This window comes from Astatotilapia calliptera, chromosome 7 (genome assembly GCF_900246225.1).
Source record: "Astatotilapia calliptera chromosome 7, fAstCal1.2, whole genome shotgun sequence".
Lineage (NCBI taxonomy): Eukaryota > Metazoa > Chordata > Actinopteri > Cichliformes > Cichlidae > Astatotilapia > Astatotilapia calliptera.
The window spans coordinates 22,436,934-22,452,440 of NC_039308.1; the positions used below are offsets into that span (position 1 = coordinate 22,436,934).

Consider the following 15,507-nt stretch of genomic DNA (forward strand, 5'->3'; position numbering starts at 1 on the left):
AAGTCCCTCTCCAAATGTTTTTTTCAGCTCCTTCTGGGGGTTCATGAGATATACATGACCAGATGAGACACATAATCTCTCCAGCATGTTCTAGGTCTTCCCCTGTGCCTCCTACCAGTTGGATGTGCCTGGAAAGCTTCCAGCGAATCCTGATTAGATACCAACTGGACGCCACCTCGACTGTCTGAGCAGCACCCTTCGATATATCGGAGGATGACAACACCTAAAGTAGCATCATCTGCTTATATGTGCAATTTCATTCTTTTGCTCACTATCAATATTTCATCTCCATAGGTGGAACCAGAACAAACAGGTACATCCACAGCTTTCTTAGCACCACAGGGTTCACCCTGCATTTTACCCTAACTCACAACCAAAATAAAAACAATTGGCAAAAACTTGAAGGTACTGGTTGCTTCACATTTTATTCAAAACTCGTTCCAGTGTGTGATAAAGCCAACATATTCCTAAATCAGACCACACCATTCCTCCCCAGCTGCACCTTTAAAGCTTGTCCATGAAAATCACAAACAGAATCTGTGATAAAGGAGGACGCCGGTGGAGGCTGACACCAACTAGGAGTGCCACTTCCTGCCAAGAATACAGATACAGCTGCAGCTTCTTAGTAGCCCCCTACAAAACTTCTTGAGGTCATAAGACATTTCTACAAAACACACGCAGACTGCTTGGACTTGGTTTAGCTGGTCCTCTTTTGACAGGTGAAAGAAGAAACTGCCCTGTCCTTCCTGAATTTCAGGTTGAAAAGTGAGGAAGTGAGTTTTGTCTATTCCTAGGTCTCATCTTGCTTATAATCTATTTCGTTAACCACAGTCAAAATTTAGAACAATCTGCCATTTCATAAGTTCATATTGCGCAAAGTGTAACACTTGTACTTGTTTTGGTGAGTATGTGATAATGTTCAGGCTAAAAGTGGGCAACACCTAGCCTTAATATAACCATGCTATTGACAAAAGGTTGTTGGAAAGAGTCCACATATTCAGGTCTATATTCAAAAACCTCAAAGCCCCTCTGATTCACTTTAGTGATTTTCAATAAAACAAATACACTCAACGGATTATTCAAATTCAAATTCAAATTTTATTTGTCACACACACGCAACCATACACAGTATGACATGGGGGTGAAATGCTTGTAGCTGTACAATGCCCAACCATTAAATGACAGAAGAAAAGTTCTACAATATTTACAATTTACTACAAAAATTTACAAATTAACTTAGGAATTTACAGTAAAGAATGTGCAAATAGCAGAAGAGATTATAAAGATAAGGATTATAAATTATAGGAATTATAGGATTATAGGAAATGTGTGGTGGTGCGTGTGGTGACGTGTGTGAGAGTCCAGTCTTATAGTGACGTGTTTGGGAGAGTCCAGTCCTACACCTGGTTCAGGCCCCGAATAGCCTGGGGGAAGAAGCTCCTCTTCATTCTCTCTGTTTTGGCCTTAAGGGAGCGGAAGCGCTTCCCAGACCTCAACAGTGAGAAGAGTCCATTGTTGGGATGGGAGAGGTCCATCATAATCTTCCTAGCTTTGGACTTGCACCGCTTGGTGTAGATGGACAGCAGGTCAGGGAGCTCTGATTGAATGATGCGTTCTGCCGAGCGCACCACCCTTTGCAGATCTCGTCTGTCCTGCTTGGTGCTGTTCCCAAACCAGGTGCAGATGTTTGACGTCAGGACGCTCTCGATGGTGCAGGAGTAGAAGTTCTTGAGCACCTTCAGTGGCAGATGGAAGTCTCTAAGTCTTCTGAGGAAGAAGAGACGCTGACGGGCTTTCTTAACCAGGGTGTTGATGTGACAGGACCATGACAGGTCCTGAGTGATGTGGACACCCAGGTATCGGAAACTGTCCACTCTCTCCACTGGCGTGCCACTGATGGTGAGGGGTTTGTAATTCCTCGCCTGCTTTGTAGTGAAGTCCACGATCAGCTCCTTAGTCTTGCTGATGTTTAGGAGGAGGTTATTCTCCTGGCACCAGGTCTCCAGGTTCCTAATCTCCTCCAGGTAGGCCGTCTCGATGTTGTCGGAGATCAGGCCCACAACAGCAGTGTCGTCAGCAAACTTGACAATGGAGGTGGTGTCGGATGTGGCTACACAGTCATAAGTGTACAGTGAGTACAGCAGGGGGCTTAAAACACAGCCCTGAGGCACTCCAGTGCTGAGTGAGATGGAGGGGGAGACTTGTTTTCCCACCCTCACTGATTGGGGTCTGTCTGTGAGGAAGTTGAGGATCCACTGACACAGTGATGAGCTGAGTCCTAGATCCGTCAACTTGGTGAAAAGCTTAGAGGGAATTATTGTGTTGAATGCTGAACTGTAGTCCACGAATAGCATCCTAACATAATTCCCTCTGCCAGTGTCCAGGTGACTCAGGGATGTGTGGAGCAGGTGAGATATGGCATCGTCTGTGGAACGATTAGTCCGGTAAGCAAACTGAAGTGAGTCGATGGTGGGAGGAAGTGAAGAAGTGATGTGATCTCTCATCAGTCTTTCAAAACACTTCATCACAATTGAAGTCAGCCGTTTGTTGTTTTAATTGCTGCGGCGTCGAAGCGAGCATAAAACGTGTTCAGCTCATCAGCCAGTGAAGCATCGGCATTCATCATTGAAGAAGCTGGTCGTTTATAGTCCGTTATAGTCCGCAGTCCTTTCCACAGGCTCCTAGAGTCGCACTGTCGTAGCTGTGACTCTAGTTTTTCCCCGTAGCTCCGCTTTGCCTTTCGGACCGCGCTGCGCACGTTGTAGGACGCAGCCTTGTATAGGTCCATATTACCGGAGACAAGCCCTTCATTGTAGGCAGCGGTGCGTGATCTCAGAGCGTCGCGGATGTTTTTATCCACCCACGGCTTCTGGTTGGGAAACGTTCGGATGATAGTTCTTTCTGCTGTGTCGTCCGCTAGTTTCCCGATAAATCCCACAACCCCTTCCGTAAACATGTTGATGTCATCAGAGCTGCGCCGAAACATGTCCAAGTCTGCGTCATCCAGTGCGTCCTGCAGCGCGGCCACCGATTGGTCCGTCCAGCGAGCGACCTCCCTCCTGATTGGTGGTTGCTGCTTTAGCCTTTGTTTGTAAGCAGGTATGAGGAAGATGGCGGAATGGTCCGATTTTCCAAATGCCGGCAGGGGCTGAGCCTTGTAATAGTTCTTGAACGGGGTGTAGCAGTGGTCTAATGTCCTCGTGCCCCGGGTGGGACAGTTGATGTGCTGGTGAAGGTTGTGAAATGTCCGTTTGAGATTCACTCTGTTAAAATCTCCCATAACAATGAGTGCTGCATCTCGGTGAAGTGTTTGTTGATGTGTGAGAGCCTCATGTAGCTCACATAAGGCAGTGTCCGAGTCCGCGTGAGGCGGAATGTAAACAGTGCAGGCAATGACCGCAGTGAATTCCCGAGGGAGATAGAAAGGGCGACACTTAACGATCAAAAGCTCCAGATTGGGCGAGCAAGAGCGTGTGAGTGGGGAGATGTTTGTGCTGTCGCACCATCTGTTGTTCACCATCAAACACACTCCACCACCTCTTTTCTTCCCCGACTCCATTGTCCTGTCCATGCGGTAAACCGAAAAGAACCCCGTCGGCTGCACGGCGTGGTCTGGTATCGCTGGGTTCAGCCAAGTCTCGGTGAAGCAGAGGAGGTTGCAGTCCCGAATGTCTCTCTGGAACTTGATTCTGGCTCTGAGGTCATCAAGCTTGTTCTCGATGGATTGAACATTGGCTAGCAGGATACTGGGCATGGGTGCGCGGTGTGCGCGAGCCCGTAGCCTGTTCCTGATGCCGGCTCTTTTACCTCGAGGCCGTCGCTTAGGGTCGCGTCCTTTGTTCTCTCTCAGGATCTCCTTTGGCCAGGTTGGGTCCGGAGTTAAACATGGTGAAATGTTCGTGTACTGCAGACCAATAGAAACCAAAGTGTCTCTACTGTAGCGGATTTGTGTGTTTTGCATGATGCCCATGCAAGATTATCGCAGATATAGCAAAAAGTGACGAAAAAGTGGAGAAGTTAGGGCAGAGCATCCAGCACGGCAGCCGACCTCACCGGCGCCATTTTAAAGTTATGTACAGAATATGTAGACTATATACCTATCATTCCTTTCAGAAGACTGAATTACTCAAATGCATATACATATATATATATATATATGTATATATATGTATATGTATATATATATATGTGTGTGTGTGTGTGTGTGTGTGTGTGTGTGTGTGTGTGTGTGTGTGTGTGTGTGTGTGTGTGTGTGTGTGTGTGGACATCACCATACAGTCCTGTGAAAAAGTATGTAGCACCTTCCTGATTTCTTATTTTTTGCATATTAGTCAAACTTACATGTATCAGGTCATCAAATGCATTTTATTAATAAACAAACATAACCTGAATAAACTTTAAAAAGGGATTTTTTAAAATGATGATGATTTAAGTGAAGAAGAGCCCCAATCTTCTTTGCATAGTTGTTTAATTCAGCCACACAGAAACATGTTGAGCATGAAAGACCTGCTTAAGATTGTGTTCTGTGTGGTCAGCAGAGTTTTTCACCTCGAAACTCTCCCATGGATTTTTCTTTTGTGACCTCCTAGATGAGTTGTTGATGTGCTCTTGGAGTAGTTTTATGAGGCTGGCCACTCCTGGGAAGGTTCGCCACTGTTCCAAGTTTTCTCCATCTGTGGATAATGTCTCTATCTGTGGTTCACTTGAGTCCCAAAGCCTTAGAAATGGCGTTGTAGCCCTTTTTAAACTGATAGATGTCAATGACTTTGTTTCTCATCTGTTTTTGAGTTTCTTTAAATTGTAACATGTGTTGGTTTTTGAGATCTTTTAGCCTACTTTACTTTTTCAGACAGGTTCTTCTTAAGTGATTTCTTGATTCAGCAGCTCTGGCAGTAATCAGGCCTGGGTGTGGCCAGTGAAGTTCACCCTCACCTTTCCAAAAAGTGTGCTTAATTACAATTCATTTTTGATTTAACAAGGGGGACAATTACTTAGCCAGGTAGGGTTGGATAGCTTTTTGCCTTAATAAATGAAATCATCATTTAAAAGCTGCATTTTGTATTTACTTGGGTTTTCCTGATCTAATATTACAGTTTGTTAGATGATGTGAAACATTTAAGTCTGACAAATGTGCAAAAACTTAAGAATTCAGGATGCGGACAAATACTTTTTTCACAGCACTGTGCATAAAAAGGATTACAGAGAAGGGGGAATACTGTGTTTCTTGAATTAGATTCATATTTGAAAAGTTTAATTTTGGTACAGAGATAGTGTCAAGTTCACATGCCACATTAATCACAGTGCCGGGAGCATTGCCTAGGCATCTCTGATGCATATGCAATTACTTATCAGCTTTTATTGAAATGACTGAAACAAATTTCCCCCTGCAAAGCAAAAGTCATGTATATGTCTGTGTGTCTCTGTATGTGGGTTTGAAAGTCTGCGAGGCTGAGCTCATCATCGATCAGGTTTTGTGACATGCTATTATTACTTCTAAATAAAGCAGAAAATGGAAGCACCTATTTGCACTATACTGGTAGGGAATATAAGAAACATTTTGTGCTCTACTGTGCAGGAAAAAATTATTCTGATTTATTCTGCTACTTTATGTTGTAGCTGTGTAAACAAGGAAATGTGCAGTTATAGGTGATGGATGCTTGTGACTAAAAAGTGGCCGTATCTATGTGGGGATCATTTTCATGTTTTAGATGTCTGAGTTGTTGTCTCCTTTTAATCAACAAAAACCCTCAAACCTTTTACCAACTTCTGCGATACTTTAAATTCTCAAGTGGTTATCCTCATTCCCCGCTGAAAACCAAACAAAATTTAGATGTATGAAAAAAATTATTTTGTTTTTTCTTCTTTCCTCTCCAGTTAATCATCTCATAGCCGCTTGTACTTATTTTGTGACCCTTTGCCAGAGAGCAGTGGGGATAAGGGAGTGGGTATTCAGGTTTTTCTTAATGTGCGGTGGAAGACCAGGGGAAATATTTTGTTTTTAAGGAGCCAGAAGTTCTTGTATTTATTTTAAAAGTCTTGAATAATTTCTTTGGTCATTGGCTGCTTTTTCACATATTTTCAGTCCAGTCCTTGTACCATACTATTTTCAGAGCAATGTGTTTGTTTGTTCAACAACTTAAAACTGACCTATAAGGACACCTATGAATTAGCATATCTCAGCATGGTGTGTTGTTTTTTGTTTTTTTTCCTTACAAAAAAAACAAAAGCCTGAGGAAACTGAAATAGGAAAAAATCCAGATCACAGAGCTGTCACGGGACCTGACAGATGTGGTCTTGCAGGATAAGTAGCTGTCAAGAAGCCATTTTTAAGAAAGGGCAACAGGGAGAAAAAACTGAGGTATTCCAAATTACACCAAAACTGGTGTGAAAATCAATGGCGATATGTCTGATGGAATGATGAATTGAAATTTGAAGTATATGGTCAGTATGAAGTTTATCGTCAGTTTGAATGGAAGAGAGGTACAACGGTGAGTGTCTACAGGCATCTGTAAAACACAGTGGAGGCTCTGTCATTGTTTGGGGCTGCGTTTCAGCCAGTGGTGTTGGAGATCTTGTCAATATTGATGGAATTATGAATGCAGAAAGTACAGTGAGATTTTGAGCCACCTTATAGTGTCTGATTGGCCGGTGCTTTATTTTTTTTTTTTTAGCAATACAATGATCCCAAACGCACTGGCAGTAAAAGCATACCTGGTTAGAAAAACACCCAATGGAACACTATCACTCATGGATTGTCCTCCCCAGAGCCCGGACCTCAGCATTACTGAAGCTGTTTGGCATCAACATATTGACTTTTAAGCTTATATACTGTATTTCCACGTATGTTTGCACATTTCAGTAAACCTTCCCATTTTCCTTGCAAAATATAAAGAAATTAAGGGTGACTAAATATTTTTGCAAAGTACTCTTAAATTAACGACTTATATCATATATGTAGGGGGGAGTTTGTTGATGTTATGGTGCTGATCTGTATTTCTAAAGTTCAAATGGAGGTAAAAACATTTTCACTGCGCATCTCTAAGCCTTACTACACATAAATGAGTATTTAAAATCGTTTTTAAAAAACAATATTGAAATGGGCTTAAACAGCTTAAAAGGATTTCCCCTAATGATACTTTAGTTTTGGATGCAGGAATTTACGCGCAAGTACAAGCGTTACATAACGGATTCCACTGCATACACTCATATTTCTGTTAATCTAATTTCTGTCTCGTAGTCTAACCTGGATGAATGCGTGATTAAAATTCTCAGCTGAAAAAAAAAATCAGCATCCATTCCTCGCTGCTGTCCGGGCCAGGTTTTGATGCAGCGCCGCCACTTGCCGGAGCACTTGGATTGGCTGAAGGAGCAAGGTAGCCCGCAGAGACGGCTCCTTGCCCTGGTTCGTTCAGTGCCGTCAGTGGAGCGCTGGAGACGCGGTGCACGCACACACACTGCTCTCTCACTGCACGAGTGAAAAAGGGTTCTGCACAGACTCGGACTCTGCTGGACGGACTTTGCTTTCATGTGGGAGCATGAATTTGCCGTCAGAACATCGATCCACACCTCTAGCAAGTGAACCTTTAGAGGGAAAAGCAAGCGGATACAGATTTTAATGCAACATCCTCTGTGACAGAGGGCGATGCACCCACCTCTTGTTTCATAAAGTGTCACATGTTTGCAAAAACACTGCGCTGGATATATTTTGTCGAAAGCTATTTTTTCTTTCTTTTACGCCCGGGTTGTGAGGGTTTGTGGAGTGCTGCGCAGCGTAACGAGGGACACCAGCGCGCATTTCATATCAATTTCTCAGTGACTGGGACTCGCCTTAGAGCGTAGTTTGACTCCTCATCATGGGGTACTCTGCGCGGACTGACAGAGAAGGAGGAAGATCGCCGAGATCCTGTCCAGAGATGCCGACCGTATCCTGGCTTTTGCTTTTCCTTCTGGTTGACATCGGTGTAGCTCAAGGTAAACTTTAAAGTGTATTCTTCACCAGTGAACCTTTTGGCTTTGCTCTCAGGAAAACTTTTATGAACTCTCGTGGCGCTGTTGTGGTGGGCAAGACAAAACGGAATCATAATTAGTCACACTCCTAATAGAAGAATACAGTGTGCCACTTCATTCCCCCGAAGTTCGGCTGTACTAGAAATAATAGGCTGTAGCCTTCATTAAAGCAGGCTGCCTACTGCTAAGCAGTTTTATGTGAGGTAAATATGAAGATACTACATCCAAAGAAGCCTTCACTGGGGGAAAAAAGTTTTTATTCAATAATTTATATTAACTACGCTTTGCACTTGGAAACCAAAGCATCACAGCCCTGCATCTGTTTCTCCGAGGAAAGAAATGGAGAAGTGTTGCTTTGAAGCTCAAGAGATGCCCTTAATATTGTGGCTGTTGCTTTAAATCTTCCTAAACCGTTAAAGATTTTAGTGTAGGCACACAAAAAAATAGCATTACACATAAAAAAAACGTGTTAGAAAACTGTAATTAGCCACAAGAACCCTGAATCACAGCAAGTTATTACAGGTAAAATATAACATGTAGACCATTACCTGCAGTCATATTAGAATATTCCTGTTCGGGCTGCTATTAATCAAATCAAGAAAGCTGAACTTCCATTCATTCTCATATTATTCAATCTTACTCAGTGTTGATTGATGACTGCTGTAATCCCCAAATTAGAGGTCCACTATTTGAAAACAATCAGATCATCTAAGAATGAAGAATGATCTCAAAGCCCAGTGAAGCTAGTAATGCTTAAATGATCTTGACTTTTTGCTCAGGAGAATGTCTAATTAAATAAGGAAGTTTCAGTCGTGAAGTGAAGTTTGCCAAGAAAATCTTCAACACCCCCCCCCCCCCCCCCCACACACACACACATATCTCGGCAGCGAGCTTTAATTTGTCATTATGCTTGGTTTCAATCAGTAAGCAGATTTACAAAACCTCTCCTTCAAAGAATTGCCTGGTGAAAGATGTTTCTGTAAACTGCAGAGTGGCTGTCAGTCACAGAAATCTTGGAGATAATGCCACAACACCTGAAGCCATTTACTTAATCTTCTTTCTACCGTGCAAGATTGTCAAACAAAGGGAGCTGAGAAAAAGCCATCTGTGTTAGGATTTAGTGTTCACTATGTGTTTGTGCATGTGTATCAGACGCCAAGAGTGTATGTCTGTGGAATTAAGGTAGGTGGTCTGTCTTGTCTGGAATCTACTGTTGTCTGAATAACATGATGAGATGGAGAGGAGGGGATGGGAGGGGAGGTTTGACCATTTCAGATATACTCCCTTCTGCAGTGACATCATGAACAGTTAGGGGTTTTTTTTGTGAGGCTTCAGTGTTCATGCAAAAGTGTTACAAGCTCAAATTGAAGTCTAAGCACATATCCCAGACAGGGGAAGAGGGTCTGTGAGCAACCTTATCTAGCTGCTCCAGACCTTCATCTCACTCCTACATAGTTAATGAGCAAGAAGAGGAAGAGGAAGAAAGAGAGAGGGAAAAAACCCCAGCACAGGTCCAGTTTCTGAAGGGCATGGTGAGATGACATAATACCCATTCCAAAACCCCAGAGAGCCCTGTGCCATTGACTGGATGGGAATACGAACAAGGTTCTTATCTGTCCATTAAGAAGTCGATACACTAGGAGAACATTGTTTGAGCCTAATTAATGGGCCTCGCTATTTTGGGGCACTGATGAGCTCTACACATTTTCTAATCGCTGGAGAGTCACTTCTTCAGTGTAAAACTACTGGTGATCAAAGTGGCTCACTTACCCGGGCGCTCTCTGTAACGCTGTGCTTCTACTCGCAGCTCTTCAGACCTACTTTCTGTGGCTGTAAATATGTGTTTACAGTTTTTATTTATTTTTTGAGAGTGCTTTCTAATCCTCTAGACAGAGGCGAGCACCGGGAAGTGATCCTTCTCATTAACCTGCTGGACTCTTCAGAAAGGAGACAAGTTGAGACAGATATATGCAATGAGCTGCCAGGAAAGTAGCTGAGGGCTCTGACAGCAGCTTGATTTGAAACCCTTGGTGCAAGAAAAGATACAATTCAGTTTTTTCCATGGAGGTGTCAGAGCTCCACCGTACTGTTAAAGCTGATGGAGGATGTCAAGTTCTTACAGGGAACATATGGAATAGCTGCTCTGATAAAAGATTTATTGGCAGGTGTGCAATCAGGTTGTATTTTTAATTATTATTATTATTTTTTTAAATCTTGGAAAAAAACCAAGACATCTGAGATTAAACAGTTATTGTGCCGCATTCAATTTAGCAGTGGATCCTCTCTTTTCCGTCACATTCTGCCCCGCCCTAAAAGTCCAAACTCCCTCACCATTGGGCTGTGGCTCATTTTAGTCCAGTTCACATTTATTTATCCAGGTTTATTAAAATAAAAAAAAATCAATAAATGCATATTAACCATATATGCTGCTCAATAGTCTTTAGTGGGTAACATGCATGTGTTGTGCTACATGCATGATAAGGGAGGGAAAATCACTTTTTTAAGGTGTTTCCTTTTTCTCGATTTCCTTTCATTTCCATGGCTGACCTTAACGCTGGCATTTATATAGTGTACCTCTTGTGTTAGGCAGTGGATACATGGGCGCTGGCATTCCTGGGATTAGTTCAGTTTTTCCACAGCGCTGTTCTCGTGCTGCCTCTCACACCATGTTTCTGTCTCTCCTGCCTCTCCACTTTCTGATGATGTGTCCTCTGAGGATTGTTTATGGAGAGAAAAAGTTAAAGGACAGCTATGGTTTCAGATATATTGTAACTCATACACAGTGAGGCTTCTTTGTTTTCCTTGTACGACACACTCGTTCAGCTTTTAGGCTACTTCTGTGTGCTTCGTAAAGAATGCAGGTAAATGTGAATGTTGTTTTTTTTGTTTTTTTCCCTGCCTATTATTATTCTAAGAGGCTTCCCCTGGGGCTGCTAACATTACAACCATAGAGGTCATTATATAAACTGGGTCTACATGCACAATGAGAGCATTGTGCGAAGAAGCAGTACATATAAATGACCTCCTGTGATAGCCTTTGCCATCAATGCAAGCTCGCAGTACGTGATATTTAAAGCAAATTTATGTAACTGAAGGATTTTGTGTAAGTGAAGGAAATTAAGATTGAGCTGTGATATGCACAGGTGAACGAAGAGAGCAAAGTAAAAAAAAAAAAAAAAGTGTGTACACAGTATGGCTGTGTGAGGTCACAGTTGCATGCTGGTTGCGATTTAAGCCAGACGGAGCCTGGTAGCGAGTGATAATTACTGTGAAAAGTAGCTGCTGAGTTTGCTTCCTTGCTCTACTTGATGTCATATGCTATTGTTATGAACGCAAAAAATATACTCTGTTGCTATTTTGGGGCCGGGAACAGCTGTGGCGGCGGACACGAATACTGTCTGTCATTGCACTCAGGCCTGTCGTGAAGATTTTTTTAATTTACTTTGGTTATGTGTTCACATTCCCCTTTAGTTCAAGTCTTCTATCTAAGAATTTTTTGGCCAGTTCATCAGAATGCCTCGGTTTGATTATTTTGTGCCTTTTCTTTTCTTTTCCAATCTTACCACAGCACTTGAACTTTTACTTTTACCTCAGTTTGATGATGCAAATATGGCAGAGTACCAAATGATGTCTAAATCAGTCACATTTTTATAGATGGTTCACAAAGTGGGGTCTGGGGACCCCCGGGGAACGTGACCCATATCCAAGGATAATTTTCTATAAATAACTGAAGTGTTCTATATCATTAAAAACTGCATGTGATCAGTCGGTGACCATTTATGTCAACAAAAAATATTATGCCAACCAAAAATATTGTGTCCATTACTCCCTCCCCCATTATCAAAATAAAGCCAAAAGAAACTCTGACATTGTGATACATCATGTCAGTTTCTCATGAAACCACTCACATCTCTTAGGGTGTGGGGAACCATTCCTGCTGCTATATACTCATTAGCCAGCTTGCTAGCCTTCCATCATCAAGAGTCAAGCCAGTCGACATTTTGAGTAACACTAAGCCTAAAATCCCTAAACTCAAGGGGACCACTGGGATTTTTCTTTCTCTCCCTCCTAATGGGCCTAAAAACATTAAACTGGCTAATGTTTCAAATAATGTGTATATATAATGGCTCACTGGGATTACCTCTTTAAACTGTACAAGTTCAACACACAGTAATCCCAGTTAGTGGATATTTAGCTCTGCCCCACCCACCTTCTATTCAAACCTTCTGTTTGTTAGAGACAGCCAATCTGAAGAATGTGAGAGGAGTTAATACGGCTTTGTTTCCGACGGTGGATAAACCGAGGCACGCTATAAGATTAATAAGTAATATGTGATTGAATCATGCAAAGCTGCTCCAGTAGAATCCTTGGATAAACTGTGGACCTGGAAATGAGCATATTAAGACCACCATAATCTCCCCTCAAAACCACTAGAATGTAAATTCCTTATCAGAGAGTTAAAAACTTAAAATTTCCTATAAATTCTGCCTTGTTTTTCTCAACTTATGTTAAAATGTAATCCCTGATCATCAGCATAATAGAAAGTCGAAGCTCCTTGTAAACTAAACCTAAACGTTTTCTTTTTCCTACTGAGTTTTGTGTTAATGCTTCCATGCAGTTTTAATGTGTTGTGCTCATACTGCATGCCTTTAAAGCAATTTACAATTTAGCATTAGGAGTATACTTGATTTGTGGGGTGAATAATAATGTTCTCAGATTGCCGTGTGCTAAAATCTTGAAGTAAATGAAAAGAGATTTGGGGAGGGGGGACTTCAGAGAGGGACAGAAAGATTAGAGGTGAGGAGGAGGAGAGGGACCTCGAGGCAGGAGAGGGTGGGTGAGAGAAAAGGGTGAAAGCAAGATATGGAGTGAGGACAGGGACAGGCTTGGAAGGAGAAGAGAGTGTGTCATTAATCACCCTGTGTGACACTCTCAACTACAGGGGAGCTTCACAGTGCAACATTCACTCCTATTAGCAGTCCATTAGCAGAACTCGGCACAAGTAGCAGCACTTGACAAGCAGGCCTTTGCCAGGGAGGGTGACTTGTGTCTCAATACAATGCATGCTGCACCACCTAGATTGCGGGCGTGCATGATTTTTCTTTTTAGGGTACAGTAAGTTGGAGTGCACCACAAGGCAGAAATTACTCGCATACTGTAGGCTACGGATAGCAAATGAAAATAATTGTATAAAAGGTCCCACTTTCAATTACGCTGCTGGATGAGATCGGAGATAATGATTGTGAAGACGACGATAGTGGTGACCTGATTTCCTACCTGCTGTACACCCTTTGCCAGAAAGCGGCTCTCCAAAGTTGAGATGGCTGATGCATTAGAGGTACAGTCATTTCTCATTCAAAGGCTTGTTGGCCTCTTACTAGCCAAGAGCCCTGTGATTACAGGAGCCTCGGCAAGGGAGGGAAGGGGGTGTGGACCACTGTCCCTGCTCTTGATCTACAGTTCATTTATGATTAAAGATCAGAGCCGGCAGTCAGAAAATCAGGGGTTGAGGTGGGGTACAGAGGAGGACAGAGCCAAAGGGAGAGAGAGAAGTGATTATGAGTTAAGTGGCCCTTCTCATGCCATTATAAGCAGCAGGGCTGACAGAGCACATCATGAGTGAGTATAAGTACACACTCCACTCCTGCCCTTTAATTTGGCATCATGGCCTCCCCCCTGATGTTCAACCACTAATGTCCTCCTGCATTTTTGTGTTCCTAACAGGATATCAGCCAAGGACAGGCAGGTAAATGAGGGGAAAAATATGTGGAAGGAACTCAAAGGAAGTCTCACTGTATTTGTGCGTCATGTTTTTTAAAATGGAAGGAACGGCCTGGCATTTACGTAGGGCTTTTCTAGTCTTACACTGCACCTTTTCAAACACATCCATAGAGCACTTGTGTTTTATGGACTTAAGCACTTTATCTATCTTGCATCCACACCTGTGGCCAATTTAGAATAACCAATTAACCCGACGTGCACATGTTTGGACTTTGGGAGGAAGCCAGGCATGCAGGCACAGGGAGAAAATGCAAAGTCCACACAGAAAGGCCTGAAGACCAATTAATTAATCAATACGTGTTTCTTAAAGATTTGTTAAAGATGCACAATAACAAATTATATTTTTTATACAGTAAACTAACTCTTATCCCATATTTCTGATGTGTTTTTTTAATACAATTGTTTAATAACCATTTGCATTTTACTATAATTGAGCTGTTGCTGTTTCCAGACATGCTATTTACTCTTGTAAAGTTGATTAGGATACAAAATAAACAGAATTAGGGGGGATTTGAGAAGCTCCTAGAACGTGGCTAATCTTATGTAGTCGCACAGACGCTATAAAAAGCAAAATGTGCTGGCTGACAGAATGCAGTTATTTCCCTGATGTCCTTTAACGTTGTTCCCTGTAGTCTTAGTTTCCTGGCCCAGCATGGAGTATGAACAGCCTCGGTAACTGCTACAGAGCAAGCACTGGTCTGATGTGGCATAGCTCAATAATCTAGGCCAAAGATGGGTGGTAGGAAGTTTAAAGGTAAAATAATCCATCATCAATCCATATTCTATTTTCTCATGCCTATCCAATTTAGGGTACACCCTGGACAGGTCACTATGCTGTTGCAGGGATAACATATTCAGTCAGCTAGCCAGCCGATAATTGTAGCTTAAAATACTGATGTTCACCAGTCATTGGAAATTGTTGACAACCAACTTTTGAACCCTAACACTGTCATTAGTGTGCTTGTATCTCCTACATACATGCATACTAAATATTCCTGGTTAGATGTAAGAAATTCCCCAAAAACAAACGTATTGTAGCTGATTGATAAATAATTGGGACTCTACAAACAGTCTTGAACACAGATATCATCCTTTCATACTCTTTCAGTGCTCTACTCTGTTACCATCACATTACCATCATTTCTGCTAAAACCAGACTAAATGTTTAGTTCTGATGAGGAAATCGGTAATGAGCGAGATGATGTCAGTGGTGACTCATAACACCTGACCTGAGTCACAAATATAGCACAGAATCACTCAGGTTTTGGTGTTTCTATAGAAATTCAGTCTCTTCCTCTCAGAATGGAGATGCAGCTGCTATCCCTCCCTCAGTTCTGACTCTGATTGACAAAGCTAAACCCTTAATCCCGGCTTTGCCCCGTCTTGTGCTCAGAGGCAGAGCCTCACTCGTGGAATGAGACAAAAGCAGATATATACAATGAAAAGGAAGAACACTCATCTGTAATAAATGATTTGAGAAGCCGGCTTATATTGACTTAAACCATCAAGTGGAAACAGCCGCACATTTTATATACCTGCAGACTTCAACGTTTTCCTCATTTTGTTGTCTCATCTCTGCATTTGTTAGAGGGGTGGTGGTTTCCAGTTGCTGCGCTAACGTCTGGTTGGGGAGGGCTGTGGTCTACGTATGTCAGCAGAGCAGAGAGGAAGGGGGTGGAGGTTATAGGACCCCTTGTCCCGTGTGAAACATGAGAGTAG

At 42.4% G+C, this 15,507-nt stretch overlaps 1 protein-coding gene across 3 annotated transcripts in view; it reads left to right on the plus strand.

Moving 5' to 3' along the window:
* Positions 1 to 7,345: 7,345 nt before the first annotated feature.
* unc5cb (unc-5 netrin receptor Cb) overlaps positions 7,346 to 15,507 on the plus strand; it is a 125,832-nt gene continuing 117,670 nt past the window's right edge. For 2 of the 3 annotated variants that reach the window (XM_026173823.1, XM_026173824.1), the window contains exon 1: positions 7,346 to 7,971. In XM_026173823.1, coding sequence (XP_026029608.1) covers positions 7,854 to 7,971 — 118 coding nt within the window. In that variant the 5' untranslated portion in view covers positions 7,346 to 7,853. The remainder of the gene's footprint in view (positions 7,972 to 15,507) is intronic. The other variant, XM_026173825.1, reaches the window with a different exon arrangement.